This window comes from Jaculus jaculus, chromosome 13 (assembly GCF_020740685.1).
Source record: "Jaculus jaculus isolate mJacJac1 chromosome 13, mJacJac1.mat.Y.cur, whole genome shotgun sequence".
NCBI classification, from domain to species: domain Eukaryota; kingdom Metazoa; phylum Chordata; class Mammalia; order Rodentia; family Dipodidae; genus Jaculus; species Jaculus jaculus.
This window is the reverse complement of record NC_059114.1, coordinates 21919835-21940169: the sequence shown is the minus strand read 5'-3', so window position 1 is coordinate 21940169 and position 20335 is coordinate 21919835. Positions and strand designations below refer to the sequence as shown.

The window sequence follows — 20335 nt, the reverse complement described above, 5'->3', positions numbered from 1 at the left end:
CACAACCCCACAAGCTCGTGCCCTTCCTGCTCGGCAATGGAGACTGGGGTGTAGAGCATGTCTGGCTGTCCTGCTACCTGTGAAAAGGGCGGCCTGGCCATTCTGATTCCTGCACCAGGCTCCCTGAGATTAAGCAGGATGGGTCAAAGGCAGCCAGAAGATCTTTGAAAAGTCACTGCGCCCGCCCGCAGTGGCATGGTCCAAACCCCAAGCTGCCTCTCCAGCCTGCAGAAGAGGCTCTGCCCGTGGGCTGCAGCCAGAGACTCACCAGAAGAGCTCCCGGATCTCCCGCTGGTTGGCCTGGAAGGGGATGTTGCGCACCAGGATCTTGGAGGTCGTCTGCTTCCTGGGGATCTGTTTCTTCCGAGTGGGTGTCAAGGCTGGCCTGTGGGGGTGGGGAGCAAGGTATGTCAGTTGCTCTCTCCCAGAACCGACCCTGCCATCTTCCCATCCAGAACCCTTCACCTGCAGAAGCACTGCCTCTCTCCTATCACTTCAGGCTAGCACCACGACAAGTGGGGGGAGGCAGTCAGTCTGTTTCCAGCCCCAGGGGACGTTGGCCATGGTGACCTTTGCCTCAAATAGTATGGGCTTACCTGGGTGACACTGCCCTACTGTTTTGAGCCTTCTGTTTGTGACTCAAGGCCACAAGAACCATAAGACAAATCCTGATGAGGCAAGGGGTGACTCTCTACTAACCCCATGTCGGGGGGCTTCCTTCCAGCCAGATGCAAGACACTGGCTGGTTCCCACAGGCCGAGATGATTCATCCCAAACTCAGGGACACCTGCAGGTCTAATCAAGGAGGTGGCCAGGTGCACAGGACATTGTGAGCAGGGGAGTAGTGAGCGATGGCAGCTGATACTGTAGTGACTATCCGGAGTTACTTCCTCTGCACCCCACCTCTTCAGAGGCCTCCCAGTCTTTTAGAAACAGCAGCCCCTTTCACCCCAACTCAGTTCTCTTCCTGGTCTTGTCCCTGCCTTGAGGTCAGCTCATACTTAACCTGGTGTCCCCCTGACTCAGCATCCTGGGCCGGGCTGTCCATCACGGGGCTGGCGTGCAAGATCAAACTAAAAATGCACACCGCCAGCAGCTGGGCTGGCCTGCGCCCTTGCATAAGCCTTTCTTCACCGTACAGGGCCAGTGGGGCAGCTGAAGTGACCACAGAACTTCTGAGATTACGCCATAGGAGGCACTGCTTCCTTCCCGTCCCTTGGATCGTCCGTGGTGGGGAAACCTGCTGCCAAGTCCTAAGGTCACTTGAGAAGTCCCAGCACGCAGCTCTCAGTGAGGCCCTGAGGCCTCCTGCCCACGAGCACATGGGGGCCGCCACAGACGCTGACCTGCCAGTCCCGGGTCCTGACCGCGCTCTCAGGTGACCCCGAGCTGACCCCAGTTGACCTGCTCCTGGACTCCCACATGCGCATGCACGCCACTGCCATAAGCCACTGGGTTTGCAGAGGTTGTCCACACAGCAACAGACCGCTGTATTATTAATACCACAGCTGTTGCCACAGCGGTCAGCCAGCCCCAAAGTCAGAGAGGATGGATGCCATCAAAGGACAGAGGGGACCCAAGACTCACATAGTGGCCCGTTCTGAGATCCGCACTTCCAGCTTGTGGCCATCCACGACATGACCCTAGGAAACAAATGACATGGCTTGTCACTACCCCCTTACTCTTCAGAAGCACCTAGTCCTGCGGCTGGACAACCTAGACAGAGGGGTTGGTCAGAACCAAGGACAGAGATGTGTTTCCCTGGCAAGGCCTCCCCTAAGCCAGGCGGCAGCTGGTGGCCGAGCCAGCATCCTGTCGGTCTCCTGACACACAGACGCACAGGAGCTTCCCTTGTTATGGGCGTCTTCACGAAGAAGAGCCCACGGGCCTGACCTGCAGAGTGCTCCCTCAGCTTCATGACAGGGCAAAGCCCCTCAAGCTGCACACAAGAGGCCCCGGCAGCAGTCCATGCAGGCGGAGCTGGCGCTGTAGCAAAATGACCCTGGAAGTCTCCAGGAGCGCCCAGAAGACACCTCAGAGAGTGCCATGTGCACCATCTTTGGTGGCAACAAGCACATGTACATGCAGAACTAACTGTACATGGTGTGCATGCAAGTGGAAGTTCAGGCTCATGAGACAGAGAAAAGATGGGCCTGTGGAATTATACAGCTAAAGTTAAATCAATATACAGTACCTAGTAATACAGTGCAATTTTTTTTCCCTTTTTTATGAGGTAGGCTCTCACTCTAGCCTGGGCTGACTCGGTACTCATTTTGTGGTCCCAGGTGGCCTCGAAATCACAGTGATCTTCCTACCTCTGCCTCCCAAGAGCTGGGATTAAAAGCATGTGCCACCCATTTATACAATGGAGTTCTACTCAGCGGTAAAGAACAATGAAGTTATGAAATTTGCAGAAAAATGGATGGACCTGGAAAGGATTATACTAAGTGAGGTAACCCAGGCCCAGAAAGCCAAGCGTCACATGTTCTCTCTCATATGTGGATCCTAGCTACAGATGATTGGGCTTCTGCGTGAGAATGAAAATACTTAGTAGCAGAGGCCAGTAAGTTAAAAAGGAGACATAAAGGGTAGAGAAAGGAAGGGAAGAGGATACTTAATAGGTTGATATTGTATATATGTAATTACAATGATTGAGATGGGGAGGTAATATGATGGAGAATGGAATTTCAAATGGGAAAGTGTAGGGGTGGGGAGGGAGGGAATTACCATGGGATATTTTTTTATAATCATGGAAAATGTTAATAAAAATTAAAAAAATAAAAAAGCATGTGCCACCACGCCCAGCTTACAAAGTGGGATTTCTAACATCTTTGAAAAACCTAAGGCAACCCGCAGAGGGAACGCTAACATGCTGACTTCTGCCCTGCAGGAGGGACGGGCTGTGGCGGCACAGGAGTGAGGCCGGCTCCTTGCGCGGCTGGTGCAAAGCCAGGCTGCTCGCTCTCTACAGCCCAGCTCCACTCTGGCTGCTGAGGGTCCCCAGCTGCCCTGGGGACATATGGCCTATCGAGGGACAGCAATCCCTCCTTTTGTGGCAGGACTCCAAGCCTAAGACCCTCCTCCCACTTTTGCCCTCCCTGGCCCAAGCAATCCAGTTATCTTGCTTGAGTAGCTCAACTATTCTTGGAATACCAAACCTCAGGAGACTGTCCTAAAGCCCATGAGACCCTTGGTCTCCCACTGCCTTCAGGCATAATTCCAACCCTGTAGCCCCTCACCTTCCTGCTGGATCCCCATCTCCTGATAGACTGGCCTCTTTGTTTTCTCAAATATACACAGCTCATTCTTACCTGAGAGCCTGGGCCACAGGCCCTTTGCATACGGCACTCCCTCCTCCCAGCCGCTCTCCTCCCAGGTCTCTGTGCAGCTGACTTCTCCATGCCTATCAGTTTGACTTCACTGGCTCATGGCCCCTAGAGCATCCCCCTGGGGCAGTGTCTTCTTTAGTCACACGCTTGTGAACATCGCCTGTTGTTTTCTCCAGAGGAGGAGGGAAACCCTTGCCCCACCCAGACCTAGCCCAGTACCAGGTACAAGTCAGGCCCCAGTGAAAGTGTTGTGGGTGGAAGAAATGAATCAAAGAGCCCACGGAGGGCTGAGAAAGGCTCCTGATTCCTCGTGGGCCGTGGGCCATGGTCCCATGGTCCCCAGATTACCTGGAGCTGCTTGAGAGCTTTCTGGGCCTGCTCCGGCTTCCTGTACTCCACAAACCCGAACCCCATGGACAGCAGTGATCCTGAGGAGAGACGAGATGGGGAGGAGAGGAAGGAGGCTCAGCACAGCCTGAGACCTCCAGCTCCCCCAGCGGGCCCTGCTTCATTTTCTCTTCCACTTTCACACCCCCTTTTCTTCCAGAAAGACCCCAGCTCCCTCCCAGAGGGCATTTGTGACCAGAAATCCTGATGAATCTGCCAGTGGGGTTATGATTGATGTGATGTGATGTGGGAGGGAGGGGGCTCTATCAGGGATGACCACAGTTGTAATAAGCGGCGACCTGACTAGGCTGTAGCCAACATAACTCAGAGGCAGATATGGGCGTGGATCACGGGTCCATGCACAAAGACTTCCTTTCCACATGTCCTCTGGTAAAGTCCAGGGAGGAGAGCCAACGCGTTAGAGGACTAAGAGTTAGGACGGCAACAGCCCTTGAAAACACTCTGTCAGACTCCTGCTTACTGTTTGTGCACGAGAGCTGGTGTGGAGGCGTGTGTCCTACGCTCCCATGTGGCAGTCTCTGCCCCTCAGAACAGGACCTTACGTAAAACATGCTCTGACAGAGGTAATCAAGCTAAAATGAAGTCACTAGGATGGGCTCAAATTCAGCATGACTGATGCCTTTCACAAATAGGAGTAAACCAATGTGGTGCATGTCTATACCCCCAACACTCTGGACGCTGAGGCAGGGGGATCATGGGTGTGAGGCCAGTCTGGGCTACACAATAAAAATCCATTTCAAAAACAAACAAGAGGGGTAGCTTTGAACCCAGGACAGTTATACACAATGAGAATGTGAAGTGGACCCAGAGATGGCTGTCCACAGTTTGGGATGGGGTGCAGAGCTTGAAACAGCTCCTTCCCCTTGGCAGAAATCAGCCCTGCCCGCACTTTGATCTTAGGCTTCCAGCCTCCGTAATAGTGAAACAAAACATTCCTGAGTTTCGGCCCCCAAACTGTGGTTGTGCTGGGCAGCCCGAGCAGACAACACGTATCTATGACTTCTGTGCCACATGTGCTTAGCACGCCCTCTGGGCCATCCACTGCTCGGCAGGGCACAAAAGCCACAAGACTTAAGACTCTGCCCGCCTTCCCAGGACCACTCTCTGCCCCTTCCCTACAAGTGGCCGGCGCTCTGCTGTGGCCTCTTCCTTGAGGTGCTGACGTGGTGCCCGCTGTGCTGCGTCTGCCCTCCACAGCCCGAGCCCTGCGCTGTGGCATGGACTCTCGTACCTCTCCAGCATTCTGGGAGCTCGTGGCAAGAGGGCCATCGAATGGCACGCTTCCTACCTGTGGGCCCTGGGACCTGCCTGGGGAACACCTGAGCAGCAAACCTGTAGCTATTCAGCACTACAAAAAGGACACAGCCAGGCTGGCCCGCAAAATATCCATACCAATCCCGCCAACCCGAGACCCCAGGCAGGGACCATATGGCTGTGGGAAAGCCAGGGCTTAATTCTACCCAACCGCACAGGACACCGGGGCCAAGAGACCCAAGACAAAACCCAGGGCACAATGGAGTAAGGAGGGTGTTCTCCACGTGGCCCGCCCAGCCACTGGCCAGAGAATACCATTCACGCAGTGGAATGTTCTAGTACTACTACATCTGGTTCATTTCCCTCAGATGGCTAGAGGGAAAACCAAGACTAGTTACTCACTGCTACGTCAGGGAAAGTTCCAGAGTGTTAAGGTACAGGATATGGAGACTTCAGTTGCAGAGTGGTGTCCCTGTGGAACTGCTCCAAAGCTACCTAGCTGTCTAGGAAGGTTCCAGAGTGAGAAGAACCGACGTATGAGGCTGGGCCCACCACAGAGCAGGAGGTTCAGGGAAATCAGATAGGGGCTGTTGTAGACAAGCCCACAAAGAGCTGGAGGTGTCAACGTCTGAAAATCAGAGGTCTCAAGACGCACGGGGCGAGCCCCCACCCTGGGACATGGCTCCTTCCAAGACCTTTCTTCCTGAGAGCTCATAAGGAAACCTACCTGCTTTGTTCTTCTTCTTGGACACCGAGCAGCTCTTCACTGCTCCCACTCTGGAAAACACCTGCAAAAGATGGTCACCACAGGTGTCACCAGGACTGCCTTCCGAGCAGCCAGGCCGCACACCACCACGACTTGCTCATGACACCCGTCCCACAGACACCAGAACCCTCACTGGCTGGGCTACGTCAAGGCCTTGAGAGGTCACACACGTGCTGCTGGCTGTCAGCCTGCACATGCTCACGAGCTGGGGTCAAAGGCAGAGCACAGAGGTACTGGGGTACTGGATGTGTGACCAGGTGTCCACCCCGTCCATGCCCCTCTGCCACTCAAGAGCCTGCTCACCTCCCTCAGTGTCTCCTCCGTGGTGCTGAAGTTGAGGTTCTTGATAAACAGGGTGCACCCAGGAAGGCTCTCCTCTTCCTCTTCCTCTTCCTCCTCTTCTTCCTCCATCTTGGCTGTGGGGGCCTCTGCTCCTTCCTCAGCTGCCTTCTTACCTTCTGGGGTCTCACCATCTGCTGCTGCTCCCCCATTGCCAAACAAACAAACAAACCCAATACACAATGCCAACTCACCAAAGTCCCAGGGCTTAAAGCATAGAACCTACTGGATCACAGGGTCCCTGTCTCCATAGGCACCATCTTTCAGGAGGAATGTGCCCAGCTTCAGCAGAGAGACAAAGAGATGGGTTGGCAGGCAGGCAGATGCCCTGCTGCTGGCCCAGTTTCAAAGAAAAGGGAATATGAACCAGACTAAAACTATGAGTGCTAAATAGGAGCAGGCCATGCTAACATGAACCTCAAAATAAATTACTCCATGAACAGGCCAAGGTAGGAGGATCAATGCAAGTTCAAAGCCACCTTACAACTACATAGTGAATGCCAGGTTACCCTGGAGTAGCAGAAGACCCTACTTTGGAAAGACAAAAATAAATAAATAAATAAAAGTATAAACTGAAACTGAAGAGATGTTTAAAGGCACTTATTTACAAAAGGTTTGTCACGGTTCTGTTCCTTGTACCCACATAGTGGTTTGATTGAGGTGTCCCCCATAATTTTAGGTGTTCTGAATACTAGATTCCCAGCTGATGGAGATTTGGGAATTAATGCCTTCTGAAGGCAGTGTATTGTTGGGGGTGGGCTTATGGGTGTTAGAGCCAGCTTCCCCTTGCCAGTGTTTGGCACACTCTCCTGTTCCTATTGTCCACCTTACACGGGCCAGGGGGGCGAGACAAGTATCAGTTTTCAGAGGTCTGGGTATGGGGTTTGGAAGGGAGCCGGGGGAGACTGAAGTCAGAAGGTGGCAAGGAGAGAGGACCTGTGGACAGGACAAACAGCTGAGTGAGGCGGGTCAGCCTTGGCCCTGCCACTTGCAAGCTGAGCCGGTGACAGAACGGCCCGCTTGAGCCCCCTCGCACCAGACCACACACGCCTGCACCGGGCCATGGCTCTTCTGAGGTTCGTGTGCCCACGACACAGCCACATGCCTCGTCAGTCATCTGCACTACTAACTGAGTGGCTTCCTCCCTCCAGTGCGGCCCCTGGCTTGTCAGCTTCTCTGACTTCACCCTAGGCCCTTCCTCTGCCTCACTCTACCAACCACACTGGCTTCTTGGTTGATTGGCAGGCCGTGGCACATGTTGCCCCGCCCACTCAACCCATCCCTCTCCTCTGGCCTGGCTCCGACAGCTCTCAGCACGAACTCCTCTCCTCAGGGCTCCCCTGCCAACTGCAGTTCTAGTGGCGTGCGCCTGCTGTCGCTTTTCTGCTTTCTTTCAGAGCCACAGTGAAGTCACCTTACTGACTCGTTCACATCTGGGTGTTCCCAACTGAAAGGACAGCTCGAGAACATGACTGAGCCTGACTCAATAACCATGTTCCCAACACTGGGCTCAGAGGTGGCGCTCCAGAGACAGCTGTGGACATGAATTTGTCTCAGCCTGCGCCTGAGCAAACATGCTTACTGGATTCACAGGCATCTGTGGGGGTCACAGGACAAGCTCAGTCCTCAGGGCAACTGGCTGGCTCCACCTGTGTGACCCTGCTCAAATCAGACAAGCTCTCTGTGCTTCCTCGTCTGTAAAAGGAAACACTGGTGGGGCTATCTCCAACATGTGACGAGAACCACCCGAAGAGGCCTGGGCTTGTCACAAGTAACCAAGAAATGATGTTCTGCTTATTCTCAACTCCACCCCTCCTTCCTATGCACACTGGGAATGCCTAACTCTGTGAACAAAAAAGGATGCTGTGGAAGGCCCTGACCCTCTCTCTGTCCCTGTTGACTCCCAGAAGGCCAGCCAGGGCCATACTTCCAGGGAGTTGAATCCCTGCTGGGCACCTTGTCCTTTCCTAGTGGCCAAACCAGGCCCGGCTGGACAGACCCGCACCTGGGTCCCGGAGGGTGGAGGCGGAGGCGGCCAGCACCAGGATGATGAAAGAGGCCTTCTTATTAACAAGGGCTTCTGTTCCCGCCCCAAGTGGGGAGACAAGAGATGAGGGAGAAAGAAATGGTCACTGTGAGGCTCAAGCACATTTGTCAATGAACTCAGAACCAGGAGCCAGGGTGACAGGGAAGGAGTGGAAAGGAGGAGAGCTGGGCCGGGAGAGGGAAAGGATCTAGAATCTTGGCGGGCTGAGGGGCTGGAGTAGCAGGGAGGCTGTGCTCCCATCTGTAGCCAGCAAGGTAAACCGCCACAGGCCACACGGGGTGCCAGTATAATCAGGCCACAGGATTCCTGCATCCCAGGCCTGTTATCAGTGGCAAGCAGCTTTGTGGGACCTCCCCTAACTCGGAGCCCTTTATCTCAAGGTGAGGGTCTTGGTTGTGGGGAGATAAAACACTGTCAACTTCCCCCGGGACCTGTGCAGGGAGGACATTGGTGCAGAAAAGCGGGGTGGGGGGGACCTCAGGAACATCTCCTCCCCCGGCTGTCTCTCCTCCTTTCCTACCCTGTGAGAATCCAAGTCAGGATTTTCACCTCAGCCCTCCAAGGTTCTCAGGCCCAGGGCTGGGAGGAGCAGATGAAAACAGCCTGGCGCCAGGGGCAGGGAGGGGCAAGTAGTCAAAAGAGGGACAAAAGGAGCCAGGCGGCACTGGTGAGAGGGATGTGGGCAGTGTGGCTGGGCGGGGCACAGCTAGGTGCAGCTTCCTAGTGCAATGGAGGTCAGGCAGCCAGAGGAGGCCCCAAGCTCTGTGACCTCTGCTAATCAGTCTGGGGCTCAGGGGCATGGCTGCTGGGAACACTGACCACTGACACACAGGCTGATGACCAGGGGCAGGGGGATGCTGATTCCTGGCACTGGGAAGTCCCCCTGTGCTTCAGAGCAACGCACCCACCCCAGCCCCGCACAGGGACACGCAGGTACACGGAGACCAGCCCTGCTCAGGGACACATATGAGCACAGACCAGGCCCGCATGGGGACACACAGATCTTGTCAGCCACAAACGTGTAGCAGCAACAGTGACCTGCAGACTGCACCTCTCCTCGTCCTGACAAAGGCCTCAATAGTTCCTGGGGCATCCCCCATTTTACAAACTAGAGACCAAGACCCCTGGAGGAGGCGCTTGCCCAGCCACAGCAAGGAGCCCACACAGAGAACAGCACACTGGACAGAGCCTCACGGGCGAGGACACAAAGCACTGGGCGCTGGCAGGCAGGGAGCAAAGGCTGCCCTTCGGGATCATTCTCAGACAGGTCTCAATGGGTGCGGTGGTCATTGGGAAAGCGGAGGTGTGGCTTGAGCAGTGGACAAGCCAGTGAGGACTCATGCGGTGTCCTTCCAGACAGCGAGAAGCACTCGAAGCAAACTCCAGGGTGGCTGGGCTGGGCCCAAACATACCTATTACTGTGACTGACAGTGTCCCTGGCCACTCACAGGCTAAAGAACCTGGAACCACCCTGAGCCTCATGTGTGTCAGGGGCTCAGCTCAGAGACGTGTTACCCGCCCTCCCAGGAAGAAGACAGACACACACTTTTCCCATAGGCCTTCACTCCCTTGGTGTCTGTGTATGAGGTCACAGTTCTAACAAGGGACAAACAACAGTGTTGCTCCTATCAACACTGTCACCTGACCCTGGCTGTGACACACCAGTGGGGGGTCAGGGACACTTGTTTGGCCCCAGGAGCCACCACTGCCCTTTCCTTTCCTGCCTCTGCAGTCACTGGACGCTAGGCTGTGCTGTAGCAATCCAAGACATTCAAGAATGGCTGCCTCCATCAGCCCTAGGTTACCTCTCTCCTGGAAACCAGGTTTCCATTGGCTGTTCTGAATTTCTGTATTAATAGGAATTCTGGGATGTCTTTCCTACACCCTTTAACTGACAAACTACAATACTCATTACCTCATGTAATACCCTTAATTTTGATGTTCTTTTTTTCAAAGGACAGTTTATACTCCTATCCAATCTGAGACCCACTGGTCGGTTAGGCAACACAGGAATATTAAGCCAATGGCATGATGGGCAGTTTCAGCTGCCCCTCGCTGTCCTCCCACAGTCCCATGGCACAATGACTTCGGCCATAGCTCTTACCTGTTTCTGGTGGCACGTGGTCCTTTTCCAGTGGTTCTGCTGGGGTGATGTGGGACTCTTTCTTCTGTGGGGCTGCACCAAAGACACCAACTGGAGCCCACTCCAAGAACAGAGGGACATGGTGGAACTGTGGAGACAGGGGTGCTGATACTGTGGGAGGGGTTCCGTGACAAATGCCTGAGAGTCACAGGCCATGGAGCCAGGGGTGTGTGTGTGGGGGGGTGTCCTGGGCCCTGAGCCCCTCATGCTGCAGATGCCTGGGAACAAGCTACAGGCCCTGGTACTGTATTTCAGCTGTGAGAGAAAAGCTTCAGGCCCTTTGTGGCTTGAGGAGGGGTACAGGGTGGCAGAACCGTGGGTCAGCGTCTGGGAGAAGCAGTGCACTCTGCAGCCTTGAGCACGCGCTCTCTAGACACGTGCACGGCCCCAGGTGGCGTGTGCGTAGGCAGGCATGCGTGCACGGGCAGTTTTCTGCACAAGGTTGTGTGGCACAGATACACTACCCCGACAGTGAGTGGCACGCATGTCCAAATTTCCCACTCCAATTTCATAGCATCGCAAGTTAATTATGTTTAAGAAAAACACAAGCTTGGGTGTGAGAAAGGCCACAGTTCAGTTAGCTCCATCGCCTTTTAGCTGTGGTGACTTTGGGCCTCAATGGCCATGTGTATAAGGTGGGGTATCACATGACTGATAAATTGGTGAAACAGTCGAAAAGAAAGAGAAAGTTCCTTGCCACACACACATTGCAAGAGACCTTTGATAACAAGCATTTCTTTCAAAAGTGGTAGAAGAAAGAGGGTGTCAGCATTCCAGGGGTGCTCACATCTCAGACCAGGGCCCCACTTAAGCAACGGTGCTTATGGGCCAGGCACAAACACACTTCTGACAAAGCAGTTGGCAGAACCCCAGGCTGGGGACTGTTGTGGAGCCAAAACAGCAGAAGACGGAAATCATTTCCCCACCTGCTCCTAATGATCACAGGGAGTGGGGAGAGGGTGGAGGTGAGGATGACCAAGGTCTAAAAGCATAAAAGTATCAGGCAAAAAGAAATTCCCGATTCTTTACAGACGATGGAATGGTGGCTCCAAAAACGTGGCCAAGTCTTCAACCCCAGAACCTCATGCCACTAAGGGATGGATGGATGAGATGGCCCTGAACTAACTAGCTGGGTGACTGGAACTCAATGAGCATCCTTGGAACAGCAGTGCAGAGGGGGGCTGGGGACTGAGGTCAGGAGATGGGGAGACACCCAAGCCAAGTGACGTGGCACTGCCTTGCAGCTAATGGGGAAGCCCACTGCACTGCAGGACTGGAATTGAGATGTCAGCTTAATCAGAGACTCCCGCAGTTTTATGCCACTGGGGCAATGGTCAGTTATCATGCTGCCTCAGGAAACTCAAACCTGCATTTTCTTTTTTCTTTTTTATAACCAAGAATCAGGTGCAGGGCAGTGAGACAAGGACAATTCAAGCCAAGGTAAGAAAAGGGGGCAGAGGACAGCCAGAGCGACGCTGGAAGCCAGGCAAGCTTCTGGGCGATCCTCAGGGGAGGGCTGATGTTCAGGAAGACACTCAGCTCACGGTGGGGGTGGATTCTGAGCACAGCCCACTCCACCTGTGGGCAAACCAGCTCACCAAAGTCTCCCCAAAGCTGCCCTAGGGCTTCTCCACATCACACTGAGGTTGGCAACTTACCTTGGAATAAGCCAGGTGCCTGAAGGCCTTGCGGGCCTCCAGGGGCTCCAGGAACTCCACGATGGCCGTGACACCACCCTCAGGCAGCAGCACGCGGCCTAGGCTGCCGAAGCGGCCAAAGGCCTCCTGCAGCTCCGCAGCCAGGGTGCCTGCCGGCAGGTTCTTGGCCAAAATCACCGTCTTGCTCCGCTCCGCGGCAGCCTGAGGGGGGAGACGGGCAGCTGTGACAACACGAGGGCTGCGCAGCGCTGACAGCGGGCGGCCGCAGGTGAGGAGCCCCGCGGGGGTGGGAGCTCAGCGGGTGGGACTGCAGTGGAGCCAGGGAGCCCACCCTTTTGTAAAGGGCAGATCTGCTGCCTCAGTCCCAGGAGTCAGGAAGAGTTCGCAACCCCGGGGGCATCTCTGTCATTTGGTGGAACAGTTCTGAGGTATCAACCCTGCAGGGTTCCACGTGGAGAAAGCTCCAATCACCCTCATCTCCAGCTTCCCAGGAAATGCGCTCCTAACTCCACAGCAGCTGCTGGCTTGGGGCCTACCTGGCTGAATGAGTCCAGACAGACACCGTTGTCAAGGAGGAAGCGCCGGACTTCCTGGACCAGCTGGGTCTCACCCAGGGCCACCCGCACGGCCACACTACCTTTGGTCTCCTGTGGGAAGGGGCAAGGAGGCCCAACGGCCAATCAGGAGGCTCAGAGAGACATGGAAATAGCCAGCGCCCATCAGCCACCCACGGCTCTGAGGCTCCTGTGGCCTAGGCTCCCTCAGTCTCACACAGTCAACCTGGGTCCACATGGGTCTCTCTAGCTTTGCCCCCAAGCCCACTCCAGGTCTCTTCCCTCAGGCCCCTTCAGGCAGATGGACATGCTGGGCCCACTACAAGTCTATCCGGTGACCTCAGCCTCAGCTTGCACGTCACCTTGCTGCCACACTACAGCCATCATAATTCACCTGTCACTTTTGTCTTCTTCCCCTAAAGGCACTGGAAGAACCAGGCCCTTTTTAATGGGGCACAGCTGAGTTTCCAGGGTGGCATCTGAGCTACCCTGGCCATCCCTCTTAACTTAGGTCAGGATGCACTGCCCAACACTGAACTGCCACAGGCCACTGAACTGTTGCATGTTCAAATCAGCGCTCCACGCATTAAACATAGGCTGTACTTAAAAAAGCCAAAGGCCTTGAGAGATGGCTTACTGGCTAAGTGCTTGCCTGCAAAGCCAAAGGACCTGAGTTTGATTCCCCAGTATCCACGGAAAGCCAGATGCACAAGGTGGCACATGCATCTGGAATTCATTTGTGGTGGCTAGAGGCCCTGGCATGCCCATTCTCTCTCTCTCTCTAATTAATTAATTAATTTTTTTAAAAGAAGGAAAAGTAGTTGGGAAATTTTTATATTGCATACATATTCAAATAATACTTTAGATATACTGACTTTAAAATATACTATGGCATATAAAAAATAATATATACTATGGCCACGCTATTCATGTCTAAGGGAACAGTGCTGGCCTTGAATGTCTGGGAAGAAAGGATCAAAGACAGAGGAAGGAACTAATGGGCAAAGTCACTGAGCACCCTCTGCCAACCAGCTGAAAAATACATTCCCAGGTTTTCTAAGACGACTCAGTGGTTGGCCAGTTCCAGATATCTGCACTGGAAAAGATGTGAGCAGGCCAAGTACACAAAGTACACACGCACGTGCACACACCCACACACACAGAGCAGTCACTCACTCACATGGTCAAACACTTGGCTCTTGGTGGCATTGTACTTCTGAGCAATGGCGTCGGCCACAGCATTCGGCCCCATGAACAGCGTGTTCCAGTTGTGAGAACTAAAGAGAGCAGGGAGCAGAATGGGGCAAAACCTCTAAGAAACGGCACCTCAGCCCGCTTGCCTGAGCCCCTCTCTTCCTCTCCTTGTGTGGGCCTGAAGCCCAGGAGGCTGGCAGGACTTGAGTCTCCCACCTTCCAGCCCTGACTGGCAATCTGGGGGGTGCTACTTCTGCTCTCCTCAGGTAGCGCACAGGTAAACTGAGGCTCTGGAAGGTGAGGAACTAGGTTCACGAGAAAGAATCAAAGAACCCAGGCGCCTCAGAAAGTCAGGGCCGAGGGCACCAGATGCTGGGACGGGGGCTCAGGGACCCACTGAGGGGTGACAAGGACCTGGAGCTGTTGGCTTTGTCCTTGGCTTCCTTCTTCTTCTTGTACGAGGAGCCTGCGGTGTCAGCATCCTGGCTGGCTTCTTTCTTGATGGTGGACGGCAGGACGTGGAGCATCCTGCCCTGGAGGAAGAGGAAGAAGTACGCAGGCGCTGCTCTGTGTCATCAGCTTCAGCTACAAGTGCACTGGGTCTTCAGAAGACCCTGACTATTGTGACATATAATGTCAGCAGAATGACCAGGGGTCACTTAGTCCGTGTGGCACAGGGACCTGTCACTGTGGAAAGGACAGCTGACCCCACCACATGAAGGAAACTTTTGTCACAAGCCACACTTGCAGCACCCCATCCTGTCTCTCATATTAGCTCCACACAGGTGGGTACCATAAGGACAGCCATAAGCCATGAATGAAGCCAGGGGCAGATGAGAAGGCAGCCCAGTGTTGGGGACAAGTGCCATGCACGACACTGAGAGAAGTAGGTAAGAGCCTCATCCACCCTACGAGAAGCTTCAGCACGCCCCAGCCATCACCCTTGCTGCTTCTTCCTCTGGCCAAGCATTGCTCCTAGAGGCCACGACAAGCTTCATCAGTCACCAAGATTCTGTGAGGACATACTGTGCGCTTGGCACATTCAGGTGCTAATGACAGTGAAGGGCAGTCTAGAGCCCTGCCCTCAGGGATCTTCTAGCAGCCCGCGTGAGGCGACAGTGTGGCAGGTGGACACATGTACACTCATACATAGTCGTTCTTGCTCACCTAAGTACAGGGCAGCGGCCCAGCCAGCTCTGAGCCAACTTACCTGGAACACCTGCCCGTCCACGTCGGCATAGGCCTTCACAGCGTGCTCAGGAAACATGTAGGTGACAAAGGCAAAGCCTTTGGGCTTCTTGGTCAGGCTGTCGATGGGGTAGTGGAGCTCTGACAGGGGCCCTGAGGGTGGGAGAAGCATCTGGTATTGGGCTGCTGAGTCAGGCTGTCCTGAGTGCTGGTGGATGGGAGAGCTGGGGCTGGCCCTGCAATAGGTTGGATCTCAGACCATCAAATGGCTGCTCTAGATTAGTGAGGCTGCCAGCTCACAAGAAGGTGATGGTGAGTGCCACGCATGACACCAATTAGGGCAAAGGTTCTATGTGTCTACCTCCAGAGAAGGGGTGGGAAGATGGAGATGCCAGGCTGCATCCCAGCTCTGCTACCTGCCCAGGTGAGGCCTACCTGGGCAAGTCACTCAATCTGCACAAGTCTGTTTCCTCACCTGTAAGACACCCTGCGAGTTCCTGGTTCACAGAGCAGCTGTGGGGCAAGCTGAGGTGATACGTGGGAAGTACTCAACTGTGCCCCCTACAGGCAATGCCGTGTATTTGCCATGACATCACCACACTGCACACATGCACGTGCTCTATGGTGGTCCCTCCTCTGAACACAAAGTATGACCATACTCCACCCTCTAGGCTCTGTTTTACCAAAAGGACACGCACAGCCTAGATGACCCATCTCCCTATGGCCATCAGGGGGACCAGCCTGTGCTAAAAGACCCATATAACAGGACAGCAGTGGACAGGCTTAGAGGTCACACCACCTTCTCTGCTCTTGGGTCCTACACAGAAGCCTCCTCAGCCCTCTTGCCTCTGATCCTCCACGTCCAGGCCAGCCTCACAACAACCATGGGGGAGCTGCAGAGATGGGTTACCAGTTAAAGTGCTTGCCTGAAAAGCCTAAGGCCCCAGGTTCCATTCCCCAGTACCCATGTAAGCCAGATGCACAAGGTGGTGCAAGTATGGAGTTGGTTTGCAATGGCTGGAGGCTCTGGCATGCCTGTTCTCTAACTAAAAACAAAGAAGAGCCACAGGGTAGCACTGCAGAGGTTCTGGTAGCCTCACGGCCTCAGCCCATGCGGAGTCCCACTGCTCTTCTGTGTAGTAACTATAACCACATGGACCTGTGTGGCCACGTTGAATAGTGGGCCACTGAGTTTGGGGCCTGGAAAGTCAGAAAAGTGGGTTGGGGTGTGTCTCGGTCACAAGAGTGCCTGCCTGACACGTGCAAGGCCCTGGGTTCTAGCCCCAAAACTATCACCAGAACAAAAGGAAACCAGCCCTGACTGCCAGTTTATTTGGCTGCCCACTTTGAGAACAGCATGGGCTATAATGCATCATGAGTTCAAGGCAAGGTCAGCACAGGCTTTATAGCAAGATCCTATAGCCCCTGGAAAAGATTTTTAATATTGTATTTACGTATTTATTTGTATTTATGTATTTATTTGACAGAGATAAGAAGAGAGACAGAATGGGCATGCCAGGGCCTCTAGCCACTGCAACTGAACTCCAGATGCATGAGGCACCATGTGCATCTGGCTTATGTGGGTCCTGGGGAATCGAACCTGGGTTCTTTGGCTTTGCAGGCAAGTGCCTTAACCACTAAGCCAGCCCTCCTGCCATCCAAAAACACTTTTAAAAATATTTTTTGACAACTTCCAAAATTATAAATAATACCCCATGGTAATTCCCTCCCTCGCCTCACTAAAAAAGATTTTTAAAAAGCCTTTAGGGTAGGAGAAATGGCTTAGTAGTTAAGGCACCTGCTGTGAAGCCTTAGGACCCAAGTTTGATTCTCCAGTACCCACGTGGTGCATGCATCTGGAGTTGTTTGCAGTGACTGGAGGCCCTGGCATGCCTACTTTCTCAACCTGCCTCTTTCCCTCAAATAAATAAATTTTTTCAAGGCCTTTAGACAGCAAAGTGAAGATCTCAGGTAACCACTCCTCTCCTGGCTCCACGCCGAGGATGACACCTACTCAGAGCTGAGGCATTAGCAAACCCAGGACAGGCAGGGCCAGCAGGCCTCGTTAAGAGCAGCAGCAGCCCCAAAGTAGTGGAGAGAGATGCCATGCACCCACCATAGGCAGAGAAGAGTGTCTCCAGGTCCTCCTCAGAGCTGGTATAGGACAGGTTGCGTACGAAGAGTCTCCCTGAGTCAGCCAGATCCTCCTCCTCCTCATGCTCCCCAAGGGTGCGGCCCTGCCAGACTTTGGTGTTGCTCTTTGGGAGTCCCTGGGCCGTGGGAACCTGCTTCTCCCTGAACACTTCAATGTAGCGTCCACCTGTACGAGAGCAGGGGTCAGGACTTTGGGGGATCTGGAATGGCCAGAACCTCCTGGCTCGGTGGCTGGTGATAGCTGGCTGTGCCCTGGGCTTTGGGACCTCTCATCCTTCCAGTCAACCCTGAGGAGTCTGCCGGGGCCTGTCATGCACAGGATGCAGCCGCTGGGCCTGTCATGGCACTGCTGGGCCCATGTGACAACCCAACATGGGAGGAGCTGGTGAACTGGTACACGCACCCCTCCAGGTGCCTGATCCAGCTTCAGTCAGTACTCATCCCCCCCCCCACCTCACTGTGCCCAGACTCACTAGCGGACCCCTGTGGGCCCCATCTCCCTTAGTGGTCTGCGGCTGCACTGAGCCACTGTCCATGCCAGAGACAGGCAAAGACTGTGTCCTACCAACTTGCTGCCCCTCTGCCCAGTACGCTGTCCCAGGAGGCCAGGGCAGGACAAGCCAGTTAGAGGTGTGCCTCCTGAGCCCTGCCCTACTCTGCCTGTTTCTTCTGTGACTTCCTCTGGGTCAGTGCACTGGTGCAGCTCCCCAGGGCAGGGGCTGCGGACTCTCTGCTCCCTGCTGGGTCCCTGGGGCCACTGTCTGGCAGAGAGGAGGGTTAGACAGCAACACGTGACGCTGATGTAGGCCCGCAAGACTGCTCTGTGACTCAGGTCGGGTGTGACCACACCTGGTGCACTCAGAGGACACGCAATACTTACCCATGTATTCCCGGTTGCATTTCAGAGCTTTCTTCACTTCCTCTTCACTGCTTAAATCCACAAAGATGTACCCTGAGAAAGGACAGACAGGCGAGTGTGGCTCTGCGCACCATGGGGGTGTCCTAGGTGCTGACCTCCAGGCTGCTCCACCTGCCCCAGTCATGCTTCCTCAGAAAAGCTTCAGACTGGGTGTCCTGGCTTTATGGATGCTGTGGGTTCTAGGAGCCAGCAATAGCGCCCTTTCTGCCCATCCCAACCTCACCCCACTCCTGACATTCTCTGGAGAAGCGTCAAAGGTGGCTGTGCTGAGACCCAATTCTGCACGGCAAAGGCCACCTCCACAACCAGTCTGTGGTGCTCAGAAATGGCAGCCGGAGAGTCCTTCCTGAGGGGAGCTTGACCTTGGGAGGCAGCTGAGCAGGGTCACATACCCCTTTCTTGAAGCAGCTATGAGACATGCCAAGGCCCATGGCTATCTGACCACAAGAGTAAAACTCAGTCCAAAGTGCACGCATTTTCTGTATGAGCTGCAGGACTTTTCTGGTCATCGCCTTTCCCGTTCTCAGGCAGCCACATCTGCCTATGAGAAACGATGGGCTCTGCCCAGGCTGGAGCACACACTCACTGCTGTCCCTGCCTGCCCCAGCCTATCTCCTCGCTAGCTACCTGGCAGCCATGTCTGCTGCCCTCACGAGCTACGCAAAGCTGGTGCGCTGCAGCGCTAGGCCCTCAAGCTGCTCTCTTGCTCCACAGCTACTTCCTGCTCCCCATTTGCTCTCTCAAGGGCCCTGAACCAGGGCCGCAGCCATCAGCAGCAGCTGACTGTACAATATAACAACAGCTTCCAAAGAGTGGATGATGGGGCCAGCATGGCTCTAAATATTAACTTGCTCCTCACAACTGGGTGACAAGTGTCTGTCCATGCACAAAGGTACCGAGGTTGGCCCTCTATCCAAGTTCGCAGGGCTCCTAAGTAGCCAGCCTGGGATGGAGCCTTTCCTCTACCTCACCGCGCACTCTCTGCAGGAAGAGTCAGGATGGCTGAGCACATTGGCCTGGTACATGGTACGTTAAAGCCAAGAGTGAAATGAATGGAACCACGGGAAGGTGCTTAGACCATCCCCAGTGCACAAGCACCTTCCTCCCCACTGCTCTGTCCAAACGGCCTCTTCCTGCCAAGGACAATAAACCACTTTTTTCCCAATGAGCATAATAGCTGTGCTGAACTGGAATGTGGTGGGTACCTTCCAACCACGGCTGTCAACTGATGGCAGCCTCTGTCCAGCAGCCATGGTGCTCTTGAGGAAGGTGTACGCGCGCCCCAGCCAGGGATGCTCAGGGCCGGTGCACCCGGCCTCCTGCTGCTACTCGCGGCTCAGGGTTAACACGAGACAGACAGCCGCAGGCACACCACTCACTCACATGAAGCCTCGCAGGGCTCTTGGGCGCAGAATCTTTCTAGCACTACTTTCCCTCAAGTACTAACACGCCCCATCTCCTCTTCCCAGTCGTATCACACACAGGCCAACCAGGAAAGGGTCACGCTTTCTATAAAGGGCTCATAGAAGAAAAAGAAGGGAGATGTGCATCTACCTCACGCGCCTGTTGCTGAAAAGAGCGGAAACAGTTCGTGCATGACACTCACTTACAAATGGCGCCGCTCACAGAACCAGGAAGGCAGAAGCAGGGATGAGACGGACCCTTGTCCTGACGTGCTAACCACATCTACCAGACTGGAGCCACAGACAGAAGACAGTCGTCCTTACAGCTTCTCCCTTCCTCGGCAGCCCCAGCTTCCCAATGTACAGCTGCTTCTCTAGCACACCTGAGAAGGAACATCTCACCTGTTTTGTTCCCGTGAGCGTTTCTCACTATTCGAATGGCCACTGGCTTCAGGGGTGCCAGGAATTCCTTAACATTTTTCTGCAAGAAGGAGAGAATTTCCCTTTGTATATTTCCCCCCCCAAACAAAATAATTCATCAGAGATATTAAATAACATAATTCTCAAGTATTTTATCTTAGAATTCGCAATTTTTTGATAACTGGGATAGCAGCTCAATAGCAGAGCTCTTGCTTAGCTAACAAAGGCCCTGAGTCCCCATCCCAATACCTTGACTACAAAAAACAAGAATTAAGAAGAAGTACTTACAGGGTATGGTAGCACACACCTTTAATCCCAGCACTTGGGAAGCAGAGGCAGGAGGTTCACTGTGAGTTAAAGGCCACCCAGAGACTACGTGGTGAATTCGAAGTCAGCCTGGGCTAAAGGAAAACACTACCTCAAAAGAAAAAAGTAGTACTCGAGGGGCTGGAGAGATGGCTCAGCAGCTAACGGTGCTTGCTTGCAAAGCCTGCCAGTTCAGGTTCAATTTCCCAGCTACTCATGTGAAGCCAGATGGGCACTTGTTTGCAGTGGAAGA

The 20335-nt window shown here is 54.2% G+C and overlaps 1 protein-coding gene across 1 annotated transcript in view; it reads right to left on the bottom strand.

Moving 5' to 3' along the window:
• Nucleotides 1-20335, bottom strand: part of LOC123454115 (probable RNA-binding protein 19) — a 53067-nt gene that overhangs the window by 20494 nt on the left and 12238 nt on the right. Inside the window, exons 8-21 of the mRNA XM_045132254.1 lie at nt 19759-19837; nt 17915-17986; nt 16997-17200; nt 14903-15033; nt 14107-14225; nt 13679-13775; nt 12481-12591; nt 11945-12145; nt 10248-10374; nt 6061-6236; nt 5719-5779; nt 3678-3757; nt 1588-1643; nt 269-385 (exon numbers count right to left, since the gene is read on the bottom strand). Of these exons, the coding sequence (XP_044988189.1) occupies nt 269-385; nt 1588-1643; nt 3678-3757; nt 5719-5779; nt 6061-6236; nt 10248-10374; nt 11945-12145; nt 12481-12591; nt 13679-13775; nt 14107-14225; nt 14903-15033; nt 16997-17200; nt 17915-17986; nt 19759-19837 (1631 nt within the window). The remainder of the gene's footprint in view (nt 1-268; nt 386-1587; nt 1644-3677; nt 3758-5718; nt 5780-6060; nt 6237-10247; nt 10375-11944; nt 12146-12480; nt 12592-13678; nt 13776-14106; nt 14226-14902; nt 15034-16996; nt 17201-17914; nt 17987-19758; nt 19838-20335) is intronic.